Genomic DNA, 13,160 nt, shown 5'->3' with positions numbered 1-13,160 from the left:
TCAGAAAGCCAATGCCAAGTCGAGATAATCTGCTCCAATGCATGCTGGCAGCCAAAACTGCTGTTGTAGATCAATGTCTGCAAGTCAAACAATAACAACACCACCAAAATCCTGGCAAAATATCTCAATATAACGGAAATGTTAAAACAAGATACCCAAGTAGTTACCCAAGTAGCAAAATTGCTTATTATATCAAGACCTGTTTCAAGCAATATCTTTTATTTTATACAGGGAGAGTGTAAGTATAAAAGTGTAAGTTCATAAGCTATATGTTAAACCAGGGGTCTTCAACATTTTTCAGGGGCGATAGAGACATGGAGCAGGGACCCCCTGATTCAAAATGTGTCAAGCAGAGCTACATATTAAGCATATAGCCTTCAATATCAATAAACTAACCATATTATGATTAAGAATAAATTATGTTGTATGTTATATGTATCAACTTAAGAGTGCCTTTGCTTTCATTTCAGGGAGCTTATATTTAAAATGTACTTTGTGTTAAACTACTCAATATTTATTGGTAATTAGTAATTTGTACTCCAAAAATAGTCTTTAGAAAGAGTTTCTTTTTAAGGTGGTCATCACACAATGGTTTCAAAATTCATGTTTGTGTTATGATTTACTTCATTTTTCAAACTTCAACTTAAACATTGAAACTTAAACTTTTTTTTTTAAATCAGAAAGTTTACAATTTGAGTTATGATTTATTTCATTCATAAAATTAAGTAAAACAAATTCCTTCAACCATAAAGGACAAGCTGTTCGGTTATGGATGGATGGGATTATTTTACAGATTGAAATTGTATTTGTCAATCATTTTTAATGGGAGAAAACCAAACCTTCAAACTTAAACATTAAAAAAAAATTTTTATTAGAAAGTTTACATTTTTGAGAAAGACCCATTTATGATGTAGGAAAAAAATGTGACAGCCTTTTCAAGTCATTTTAACCACAGACCTATTTTTACTCATAAATTTAAAACTGTCATTCCAAAAACCCATTATAAATTCCTGAGGGAATAAAATGAATTCTCTTCTCGATTTTAGCGCTACAAACTGGGCAGAACACTGCAAACCATGAGCAAAACACTCTATGGGGACAGTTCCAGCAACTGTGTTGTACATCATGTCGAATGATGCAAAAAACAAGTTACTGGTGAACATGACAGAATATTTGTTCCTTTCTAGTTTCACCACTTCAGTGAAGGAATCATATGCTCAACCTTTCGACCAAGTGAAGTATGAAGAGACCTGCTTTGAACCATGGAACGCTAACAAATGCACCCGGCACAGGTGACATACACTGACAAACACACACGCACTCATGCATTTACTCATAGTTACACTGAGCTGACTTAGACTAAACGCAGAATGAATTCTTTCATGCTGCAGAGGTTTTCGGCCTTCAGCTTTGGTCACTGGAGGGATTGTTTGGTTTGGCAGTGCAATCTTAAAATTGCTTTGAATCCAAGTAATTGTGATGCTGGCGTTCACACACACACTCCCTTTATTACAATGCTGGCATGCAATCTTTCTCTCCCTGCCGGTCTTACGACGGTTCCCAAGGGCCTTTTTAAGGTTAATCTGAAATAAGGCGAATGGGAAAGGTACCGAATGTTTAATACATTTCTAAATATTATACTTTTCTGAAAAGAAGGTGCCAAAAGCTGATCCAAGACAACTACTGAATCAGAAGTCTTTATGTTCCAAGTACAGCTGAGTTGTGATAATGAAATAATGACTATTGTGTGGTCTTGAATTATTTATTTTTCCATGGTTAAAATGGAGGTTCTCTAATTCACTCTCCAGGATCACCTATAAAACACTTTATAGGCAGGTGGTGAAAATGGACTATCGGAGGAGGTATCAGTGCTGCCGTGGTTTCTATGAGAGCAGAAATAAATGTGTTCGTGAGTATTAAATTGACGTTTAACTTCTACCTTAATGGTTTTGAACGGTTTGTTTTTGTATTTTCATCTCTCTGTGTGTTTGTTTTTCCCTTCCTGCTCTATGTGTGTGTGTGTGTGTGTGTAGCACGTTGCACTAAGGAGTGTGTCCATGGCCGCTGCGTAGCACCTGATCGCTGCCAATGTGAGAGCGGCTGGCGTGGAGAAGACTGTTCCAGCTGTGAGTAATGCGTCACACTTTTTCTCCTTCTCTTTCTGACATGCAAAAAGTGCAGCATTTAAAAGCATTAACTGCAAAAGCTGACATGAAAGCTGTTTCAAAAAGTAGGGAACTTCTTTGCTTTCTTCTAAGATATCTTTTTATTTCATTGAGTGTTCTGGATTCATTTTGAACGTGTTGTCATTTGTTAATGTTGCTGTTGCTGTGCATATTTTTATTGGGCCCCGTTTTCTCCCTTTTCTTTTTCCTCTTGTTTTCTTTTCCCCCTCTCCTCTTTCTGCATCTGCTCTCTGCTTAACTCTGTTCCTTTTCTTTCGTTTATACAGTGGGGCAAAAAAGTATTTAGTCAGCCATCAATTGTGCAAGTTCTCCAACTTAAAAAGATGAGAGAGGCCTGTAATTTTCATCATAGGTATACCTCAACTATGAGAGACAAAATGAGAAAAGAAAATCCAGAAAATCACATTGTAGGATTTTTAAAGAATTTATTGGTAAATTCCTCTGTAAAATAAGTATTTGGTCACCTACAAACAAGCAAGATTTCTGGCTCTCACAGACCTGTAACTTCTTCTTTAAGAGGCTCCTCTGTCCTCCACTCGTTACCTGTATTAATGGCATCTGTTTGAACTCGTTATCAGTATAAAAGACACTTGCTTTTTTCCCCACTGTATGTGTATGAATCATAAAAATGAAAATAAGAGATTTCACAGCTATGGTTTCTAAAGCATCTCCATTTTTCTCAGCTGATTTTACACATTTCTCCACACAAATAATGCAGTCCTGTGTTATTTTAATATTATTTACAAACTATTATAGTATTTTTTAAATATTTTGAATTAACTTTTATTTTTATACATTCAGTTTACTCATACTCATTTTATTTTTAGTGATTTTTTTTACAAGCCTTTTGTGGCTTTTTAATGTTTCAATTTAAATTGTATTTATTTGTATTTTTTGTTTAGTTTTAGTTTTAGTAATTTCAGGATTTCATTTGAAACAAATTTCAGTTAGTTGCCAATGCAACATTTTTCATCTAATAGTTCATCTAATAATTTGAAATATACAGTGTGTACATATATATATATATATATATATATTTCAATTAACAAACGTGATTTCTGATGCAGCCATCTGAACACTTTATCATTTTGGGTTATTATAACTGAATGGTTCATATGATTTATATCAGGAAATTTCTATTATTTTATTCAAGTTTGATGTTCTATGAAAACATACTATAACGTAAAAGGCAAAAAAATAAGCTTTTAATTAAACTAAATAACTAATCAACTCATGATCTTCTGCAACTGTGTCCAATACATGAGCGGCCAGTGTTTACTGTAGTATCTTGGTCTGTAATACGGATATGATTTGTAAAACTGTGATTTCAGAAGAGTACAATGCCTTGCAGGCTCCTAAGTGGTGTTTACATAAATGCAATGGAAACTCAAGGCTCTGGTTCTAGGCAGAAGACCTTTCTCTCTAATTTGGTCCTGCTTTTTGTTTGGTTGGACTGTGAAACCCCATTATTAGCTCGCATTGGCAGGAGGAGGCTTGACACTTCCTGAATGCCTGTGTGTTGGGAGGTTTGTGGGAAATTAGAGAGGTTTGAGGTTTTAAATACACATTTCTCCCACTCTGTCCTGAAAGACCAAAAGGCCAAGCTCTTTCAAACTGCTATACAACTTCTTGTCTGTTTAAAATTATACAAATAAGATCATTATTATAAAGTAATTAAATATAGAAAAAATGCCTGCTGAATAAACTAAAAGGTACTGGGCATGCTGCACAAAGCAAAAACAGCATTTAGAGTTGGATGTCCATAATAGTCAGCATTTTCGTATTAGAAAGAGATTCATGGCTAACTATTTAAGTAAGGGCTTCTGGGAAAGTGCCTTTTAAGACTAGACCTTTAACCCAACAACAGCTTTTCTCTTAGGGACCAGAGAGGAATTTTCCCACATTGAAAAAAGACATTCCATATCTACTGGAATAGTGCTGTTTGATACAACTACTTATATTTGATTTGTTTTCATCTTCAGACAGTATAAACATGTGACTCACATGAACAAAGAGAGTGTAAATTATCCATTTCATATTCATTGTTTATAATATTCCATCACAAGTTTGTCATTTCGGATCATGCTGATTAATCCTGAGGGACATTAGGGCAGAGGGCTTGGGAACAGAAAACTGGACTTATAATGTAGTTCATGATCAAGCAAGCAGCCTTGAGTTGAATATCAATCAAGTTCTTGATGTTTCCACTTGTCTGTTTAAAGTGGTATGAATTTGCTTTGAGAACTGGTTGTATGTCAGCTCAGTGGTTGAATCGAGACAGCTGTTGAGCTCCAGTTCCTAAAGCCTGACATGTGAACATGGGGTGTTGAAATCATTCACCTCCCCTGCTGTCCGAGTGTCAGACCCAAGGACTCTAAGGCCCTGTTTACACTAGTGCGTTTTCATTTTAAAACGGTGATCCTCGTCTTCAGATCTCCGTCCACACTACACAACCGAAAACGCCATGTCACATGACCATTTATGCACGTACAACAATGAGAATGATGTTATTGTTTACACACAGAGCAAATGTGGGCAGCCACGCCATCATTTTCAAAAGTCTCCGTTTTGGTCTGTTTACACTGAAACGCGAAGTTTTCAAACTAAAACGGGGTCTGCACAGGGTTTTCTAAACTCTCCGTTTTTAAGGGGCCAAAAATGCCGGAGTAGTGTAAACAACAGGGGTAACCGTAGCAAAAGTTATGCATTTTAAAATTAAAACGCACCAGTGTAATCGTAGCCAAAAACTCTGTCCTGAAGTAGAAGATACTGTAGAATAAACCAAACAAAGTCTGCAGAATATCTAAAAACTATAATAAAAATTTGTAAAAACAGTGACGTCATGCGCATGTGTATTGCGTGTTAAGTCTATAATTACAGTATGTGAGCAGGTCCATAGTGTTTCTTTTCAAAGTGACATCGCCAACTACTGGCCTGGCATACGTAATACAGCAGTTTTAGTCTTTTTCGCAGATCAGTGTGGGATTGTTTTGACATTGTTGTCAACTGTATGTGAAACTTTCAAAAAACACAAAGACACTGTTGTGTATTGTACCCTTAGAATGATTTCTGAAGGATCATGTGACACTGAAGACTGTGTAATGGCTGCTGAAATTTCAGCTTTGCCAGCACAGTAATGGTTACATTTTAACATATATTAAAATAGAATACAGTTATTTTAGATTGTAATAATATCTCACAATGTTACTGTTTTTACTGAATTTTGACCAAATAAATGCAGCAAAAATCTTACTGACCCTAAACATTTGAATGGTAGTATTAAAAAAAAAAAAAATATATATATATATATATATATATAATTTTTATACTGTATATTTTGTCCTATCAAAACCATTCAATACACTGGAATAAAGAAGTTAACTAGTATCATAGAAGCCAAATGAGCTCAGATCCTCACTGATTAATGATTTTTTGAGTTCCAGAGAAGTTTTCTTGGTAATGAGCTCTTCATCTTGACTTGCTCTTCATGAGTGTGTGTAGTATCATAGAAGCCAAATGAGCTCAGATCCTCACTGATTAATGATCTTTTTGAGTTCCAGAGAAGTTTTCTTGGTAATGAGCTCTTCATCTTGACTTGCTCTTCATGAGTATGTGTGTGTGTGTGTCTGTTTCTGTGACGGATTCCTCTTCTTAACCCCTAAAGGGTACGTGTCATCAGTTAAGGTTGTGTCATGACCGAAATCCAATCCCTGTGTGAGCGCTGGCCTGAGCTCCCTCTGAGGTCCGGCCAAACTCCATCTGAAAAATTTCCCATTTCAAACTCATTCCTTCTGTTGAGCTCCGTACAAATTCTCTGGTCAATCACGCTATCAATTTGTCATGCTCTAAATGCCAGAGATGCTCAAGAGAATCTCTAAAGTATTTAGGAATTCTTTAGCACTGATTTGCTCAAATAACCAAACACAGTCAGACCAATAAGAAAACCACTTTAATCTAAAGAAAAGCTTCTTGTAAATGCATCTGAACAGACTTTATAATATGTGTTTGCTGATATCTCAGATTTAGCTGAATTTGTGTTTGTGTTTAGCATGTGATGCCCAGCATTGGGGTCCGGGCTGCAGGCAGCGCTGCGAGTGCCAGAACGGGGGAGAGTGTGATGTTATTGAAGGAAGCTGCCAGTGCCCAGCCGGATACACTGGTGAACACTGCCAGGTACAGACACACCAACAGCCTCTTTATTGAGCTGGATGTGGTAGCATGTAAATTACCTGTTTTTATTCAAGTAAAATATATGATGTAATTACGATAAAGTTACAATATATTACAGATTACTGTATATTCAAAGTTGAATTATTTTAATTCAACATATTTTCTTCCTGTCAGGACCCCTGTCCTGCAAAGTCGTTCGGTCAGGGTTGTCTGCAGCAGTGCCAGTGTGGAACAGGAGGATCCTGCAATAAAACCACTGGAGAATGCGTGTGCAGAGATGGATTTACTGGAACTCTGTGAGTACAGGAAGTACCTAAGAATAATAATGTGGTTTCTTACAGCTCTCTGTATTATGGAAGGATTTCAAATGCTAAATGTATATTTTTACATTCCTCACATTATCCTTATGTTAAAGCATTTTGCTGACATTATATACAATACAGTATGTTGTGTCATGCATGGGTACATATATACAGTAAACATTTGTCTTCCTTATCTTTGCTGCATTTATTTCAAAAACCCAGTCTAAATAAACTTGAGTGTCTTAGTACTGGAAAACTGTTATTTTAGTATTATTTATATGCTATTATAGTATTTATCAGTATTTTGAAATTTGTTTTTTATCATTTTCATTTTAGTTTAAGTTTTAGTAATTTGGTTATGTACTTTTGTTATTTTATTTGTTTTTGATTTTTTATATTTTGGTTCAGTTTTATTTCCATTTTAGTTTTAGTAATCTTAGTACGTCATCTTAAATGTATGCATTTCAGTTAGCTGCCAAGATAACATTTCAAATTTGCATGTTTTTTAAGTTTTTCATTTAATATTTTTTACATTTTATTTTATTCCAACTACTAAAAGCGTTTTTTGGTTAACAATAACAACACTGTTGAAAAAAAAACAACCTTCATGCATATGTTATGTCATGTGTTAATTTCACAATTAATATTCAGACTGAATTTTCTTTCCATTACAAATTAAATGACCAGCATGAATTGAAAAATGTATTTCAGAAATCTTCAGAATTTGACTTTTTGTACAAAAGAGTTCACATGGTCATTGTAAAAAATTTACTTATTTGGTTAGTGGCCAAAAAATTGTGCATCTGAAATATTCCTTAATCATTTTACACTATATTTTTGTGGTTTTACATTTTTACAGTCCTAAAACATTATCATGGTCTGTCCATGTTTGAAATGAATTTTGAATCAGATTTTCACTGTGCACCCCACGTGTCTGTCGCTCAGGTGCGAGGAGCCATGCATGCGACCGAGCCGCTGTCCTGCACGCTGCCCATGTCAGAATGGAGGCATCTGCCAGGGGAGAGGGGTGTGTTTGTGTCCTCCTGGCTGGATGGTGAGAAATCTGTGTATTGGCTGTGGGTTTTTTTTGTTTGTTTATTTATTCTTTGTTGAACATCCATTTTTAGCCTCTCTCTCTCCGTTTCAGGGTGCAGTGTGTACTGAGCAGTGTCCACCAGGCCGTTTTGGTCCAAACTGTGCTAAAGAATGTTTGTGCCATAATGGAGGCCACTGTGATCCAGAAAAAGGCCAATGTCAGTGTGATGCAGGCTACACTGGAGAAAGGTCTGCATCATTTTAAGATTTGCATTTTGCTGGATTTTTCTCTACTATCTGCAGTCCTATCAGAACAGACTTGACACTTGTTTTCGGGTCACAACCCACCAGTTAAGAAACTGTTTGCTTTTGTGTGACAACTTATTGTTTGTAGTTGGCCATAATGTAATTATGGATTTGTAGAATCTTGAAAAAGTCTGAAATCTACAGTAAAGCCTCTGATAGTTATTTGAGCAGCATGGTTATACTGGATGATTCCCTCTTGAGTGAGCATGTGTGTCTCTTGTGAAGGTGTAACGAGGAGTGTCCGGTGGGTACATACGGTGAGGACTGTAAGGGTGTGTGTGACTGTGCTAACGGAGCCCGGTGCTATAACATCCACGGTGGGTGTCTGTGTGAGCCGGGGTTTAAGGGTCCACGCTGTGATCACAGGATGTGTCCTGACGGGACCTACGGCATGCACTGCGAACACCGCTGCCTCTGCTACTCACAAAACACTCTCAGGTGTGCTGTGTGCTTCCATGTCTGTTACTGATGATCACTAACTTTGATTTGCCACAGTGTGAACACAACTACAGCTACAAGAACACAAGAGAAAATTACATGCCTTTTGTTCTCAGAACCAGTGTTACTTTAATATTATTTATGTACTATTGTAGTTTCTATTAAAATTTTGAATTGGCTTTTATTTTAATGTTTTTATTTTAATTTTAGTTTAATAGTCATTTTTCTATACAGTTTTAATTAATTTTTTTACAGTTTAATTGTCAGTTAGCAATATTAGTACTTAATCTTATTTCAGTTCATTGCCGAGGCAACTCATTTTCTATTTTTCATTTAAAGGGATTGTTAACTTTGATTTGCCACAGTGTGAACACAACTACAGCTACAAGAACACAAGAGAAAATTACATGCCTTTTGTTCTCAGAACCAGTGTTACTTTAATATTATTTATGTACTATTGTAGTTTCTATTAAAATTTAGAATTGGCTTTTATTTTAATGTTTTTATTTTAATTTTAGTTTAATAGTCATTTTTCTATACAGTTTTAATTAATTTTTTTACAGTTTAATTGTCAGTTAGCAATATTAGTACTTAATCTTATTTCAGTTCATTGCCGAGGCAACTCATTTTCTATTTTTCATTTAAAGGGATTGTTCACCCCAAAAATAAAAATTCTGTCATTAATTACTCACCCGAATGTCGTTACAAACCTGTAAGACCTTTGTTCATCTTCGGAACACAAGTTGAGATATTTTTGATGAAATCTGAGAGCTCTCTGCATAGACAGCAACGCAACTGAAATGTTCCCAGAGCCAGAAATGTAGTAAGGACATCGGACATCATTCCAATCCAGCATTGAAGGCTCAACTTCAATTTTGCGAGGCTACATTAATACTTTTTTTGCGCAAAGAAAACTAAAATAACAATTTATTGTTGTTTGCATTCATTGGAAAGCGCCGAGCATGTGCCGTGGTACTCTCAAAATGGCGGAAGACGGTGACGCAGGGGAGAAGAATTTGAATTTGTTTTCTTCACACACAAAACGTATTCTCGTAGATTCGCCAAACTGAAGTTGATTCACTGATGTCACATGGACTGTTTTACCAATGCCCTTACTACCTTTCTAGACCTGGGAACATTTCAGTTGCGTTGCTGTTTATGCAGGGTCAGAGAGCTCTCAGATTTCATCAAAAATATCTTAATTTGTGTTCCGAAGATGAACGAAGGTCTTCCGGGTTTGGAACGACGTGAGGGTGAGTAATAATGACAGATTTTTCATTTTTGGGTGAACTATCCCTTTAAGTTTTTCATCTGATATTTATATTTTATTTCAGCTATATTTCCATTAACAAACTTATTAATCTTATTAATTTTAATATTTATTTTTAATGTATTTAATAGGTGTAGTTAATGATAACATCACTGAGAACAAAGACAAACTATTTGGGTTGACCAATCAGCTGATCATTCTATTAACCAAATGCTGTTTGATAACAAAAAAAGATTAGCTTGAGAAATTGTATATATTGATTGTGTCATGGATATTACAGCTGCCATCCTCTGAAGGGGGAGTGTACCTGTCAGCCTGGGTGGGCGGGGCTATATTGTAATGAAACCTGTGCTGGTGGTTATTATGGTAACGGATGCCTGGAGCCCTGTCTCTGTGTGAACGGAGGGGTGTGTGACACGGTGACAGGCCAGTGCCACTGTTCTCCCGGATACACAGTGAGTGGACAGATATGATCACAAACAAAATAACTTCCTCAATACCACATAATATTCCACATTAATATTCCTGTGTGTGTGTAGGGACTACACTGCGAGAAGCTTTGTGCGGATGGTTTCTACGGGAGGGGCTGCTTGTCTGCATGTACCTGTGTAAACTCTATAGCCTGCTCTCCTATCGATGGAACATGTTTCTGTAAGGAAGGTAAGTTCTGGTACACATTAAAAGAAAGAATGAACTAATTATTTCAAGAATGAATCTATCTATCTATGCCACCCCAACAGTGTCTTTGTGCGTGTGTGTTTAGGGTGGAGAGGACTTGACTGTTCTATCGCATGTTCAGAGGGCACATGGGGTCCTGGCTGCAACTTCACATGTCAGTGTATTAATGGGGCATCCTGCCACCCTGCTGATGGTTCTTGCAAGTGCACCGCAGGGTGGAGAGGAGCTTCCTGTGACGAGACCTGTCCAGTAAGTCAAATATCTACAGTGCACATGTATTTGATTTACAAAAACCAGTTCAGAAGATGCAGGTCATTCATTTTTAGTCACACTTTTTTTCTCCTATGAACTGAATTTGACATCTGTGTTGTTGTCTGTTCAGCATATCTGTCACCTGAATCATCTGCAGTAATTTTACACCATCAGCAAAAGTTATTAACCTGATGGCAAATGCATAACACTCTTTTGCTTAGAGTACATGTTGCATGGCCGTCATTCAAATTAAAGTAGTAATTATGTTAGAGCTGTATAATTTCAGAGTTATTTGATCGTTCTGAATCAATATTTCCATTCATGTTTAAACAGATCGGGACATTCGGCCCAGGCTGTCAACACAAATGTGACTGTCTGCATGATGAAGGATGTGAGAGTGTTACAGGCCAGTGTCTGTGTTTACCTGGCTGGACAGGTAGGACTTTATTCAATATGCAAAAACAGTATACAGTATGAAGTGATAAATGTTTAAAGCAGAAGCAGCTTCTGGCTGATCAAATAATGAGTGAAGCACTCAGTCACTCAGGAAATAGAAGGATGAGCCAAGCGCATTGCATTATGGGATACAGTATTCTGTGCAGTATGAACTGGTCTATATCAGCAAATGTGTATGTCAAGTTTGCATACCTATAGAAAATGTGCATACTGTGTGAATGGTTTAGATATTGCATACTACAAAGATAGTATGAGTAGTGTGCCATTCTGTGCATATTTAATTATTCCTCTCCATTGATATCACTCATAATGCAGTGTAGACCTTTATTTTACTATTATATTAGAATATTATTAATATTAAACCCTACATATTATATTATATTAATCCCCTCATTATCTGATGAGCTTGACTTGATTTTTATGTTTGAGATTCAAGTGATGCATATAATAATAATAATTTTGAAATCTCTACAGTATGTACACCAGTCAGAGAGTCATAAAAATTATATCTGAAGCTGAGAGATATCTCGTTAAAAAACTAGAAAAATCCAGTGTGAATCTGTTGAAACTTAGATTCCCCCCCCCCCCCCCCAAAAAAAAAGAAACACACACACAAACAAAAATACTGACTCCAAGCTTTTGAATGGTATAGTGTATATTGTTACAAAAGCTTTTTATTATGTAATCATGTTTTTATTGTGTTAGCTAGCTGTAATTTTTAGTTATTTTTAACTTAATCAAAATAACCCAACTGCAGTTTGATGGAGATTAATTGGAATGCACAATGAAAAACCATGATAATTTTTTTGAGATATACATACCCCCCCCCCCCCCCCAAGTAAAAATAGGGCACTAGACCTCAAACAACACATGACAGTTTAGGCAACTCATCGAATTTTTTCTGCAGGTCTGCGCTGTACACAGCAGTGTCCAGAGGGAACCTGGGGCCTTCAGTGCAACCAGACCTGCTCCTGCCTCAACAGCGCCACCTGTCAGGCACATACGGGAACCTGCCTGTGCAAACCCGGATTCTGGGGAGCTCAGTGTCAACACAGTGAGTATATATATATATATATACTGTATATACCTGTTCATCCATCAACGTCTCTGAGAGCTCAGGTCACATTAGAGCTGGTTTAGACTGCTCTCTTCTCTTCTCTATAGTGTGTAGTGCTGGTCTCTTTGGAGAGAGGTGCAGCCGTCAGTGTCCACAATGTGTACATGCCTCCTCCTGTCATCACATAGCAGGCGATTGTCTGTGTCTGCCTGGATATACCGGACACCTGTGTGAACAAGGTTAGATACACCCATGCAAAGACTTACTTAAAGAAATTGGTCATAGATAAATAAATAGCTATTATTTCCAAATTAATAAAAATCAATTCCTAACTAAAAATCAAACACAAATGGAGAATTTTGAAGCAGTTTTTCCATACAATGATTGTTCATAGTGACCACAGGCTAAAAACACCATAAAAGTTGACCATTTAAGTCATTATTCACTGAAAAATAACAGCATACAAGTTTGAAACAACCTGAAGGTAAGTAATGTCAGAATGATCATTTTTGTGTGAATTATCCCTTTAAACCTATAACTTCCATAGCAGCAAATTGTCTACAGTATAATGCTCTATTTTAATGCGTGTATAAATCATTTAATTGCTGTTTTTGTTTAACTTCTAGCCTGCCCAATGGGTCGGCATGGACGCCATTGTAGCAATGTGTGCATGTGCACCAACAATGCGACATGTCATCACCAGGATGGTTTGTGCCTCTGTCCCGCCGGATGGACTGGACCAGACTGCTCTTTATGTGAGTTTCTGGACAACAGACCTTGTCTATGAGAAAATATTTGATTTCACATCTCATGCAAAGATGTTACATTTAATTTCGGAGAAATTAATCAAAATGAAATGAGGTAAAACAAGAAAAATGTCTGCCAATGCGGTTAGAAAAATAAACTTGTTTTCCTTTTGAATAAAGTAGATTTTTCTTACCTCACTACTTAACCCGATATATATATATATATATATATTTATATATATATATATTTTTTTTTTTTTTTTT

At 36.4% G+C, this 13,160-nt stretch overlaps 1 protein-coding gene and 1 long non-coding RNA gene across 2 annotated transcripts in view; one reads left to right on the top strand and one right to left on the bottom strand.

Annotated features, from left to right (window-relative positions):
- The window catches only part of LOC107587815 (platelet endothelial aggregation receptor 1-like), a 54,427-nt gene that overhangs the window by 37,218 nt on the left and 4,049 nt on the right, over positions 1-13,160 (top strand). The window contains exons 3-17 of the mRNA XM_016275750.1: positions 1,188-1,292; positions 1,809-1,909; positions 2,034-2,126; positions 6,235-6,359; positions 6,531-6,652; positions 7,604-7,712; positions 7,806-7,942; positions 8,225-8,437; positions 9,988-10,162; positions 10,247-10,367; positions 10,471-10,634; positions 10,971-11,073; positions 12,001-12,147; positions 12,258-12,389; positions 12,777-12,905. Coding sequence (XP_016131236.1) covers positions 1,188-1,292; positions 1,809-1,909; positions 2,034-2,126; positions 6,235-6,359; positions 6,531-6,652; positions 7,604-7,712; positions 7,806-7,942; positions 8,225-8,437; positions 9,988-10,162; positions 10,247-10,367; positions 10,471-10,634; positions 10,971-11,073; positions 12,001-12,147; positions 12,258-12,389; positions 12,777-12,905 — 1,976 coding nt within the window. The remainder of the gene's footprint in view (positions 1-1,187; positions 1,293-1,808; positions 1,910-2,033; positions 2,127-6,234; positions 6,360-6,530; positions 6,653-7,603; positions 7,713-7,805; positions 7,943-8,224; positions 8,438-9,987; positions 10,163-10,246; positions 10,368-10,470; positions 10,635-10,970; positions 11,074-12,000; positions 12,148-12,257; positions 12,390-12,776; positions 12,906-13,160) is intronic.
- The window catches only part of LOC107587816 (uncharacterized), a 5,348-nt gene continuing 4,487 nt past the window's right edge, over positions 12,300-13,160 (bottom strand). Inside the window, exon 3 of the long non-coding RNA XR_001609515.1 lies at positions 12,300-12,376. This is a non-coding gene — a long non-coding RNA (uncharacterized lncRNA). The remainder of the gene's footprint in view (positions 12,377-13,160) is intronic.

Source organism: Sinocyclocheilus grahami, unplaced genomic scaffold (genome assembly GCF_001515645.1).
Source record: "Sinocyclocheilus grahami isolate Dianchi unplaced genomic scaffold, SAMN03320097.WGS_v1.1 scaffold96.1, whole genome shotgun sequence".
Taxonomy (NCBI): Eukaryota; Metazoa; Chordata; class Actinopteri; order Cypriniformes; family Cyprinidae; genus Sinocyclocheilus; species Sinocyclocheilus grahami.
Note: the sequence above shows the minus strand (reverse complement) of the source record. Positions and strands in the feature narration are given on the sequence as shown.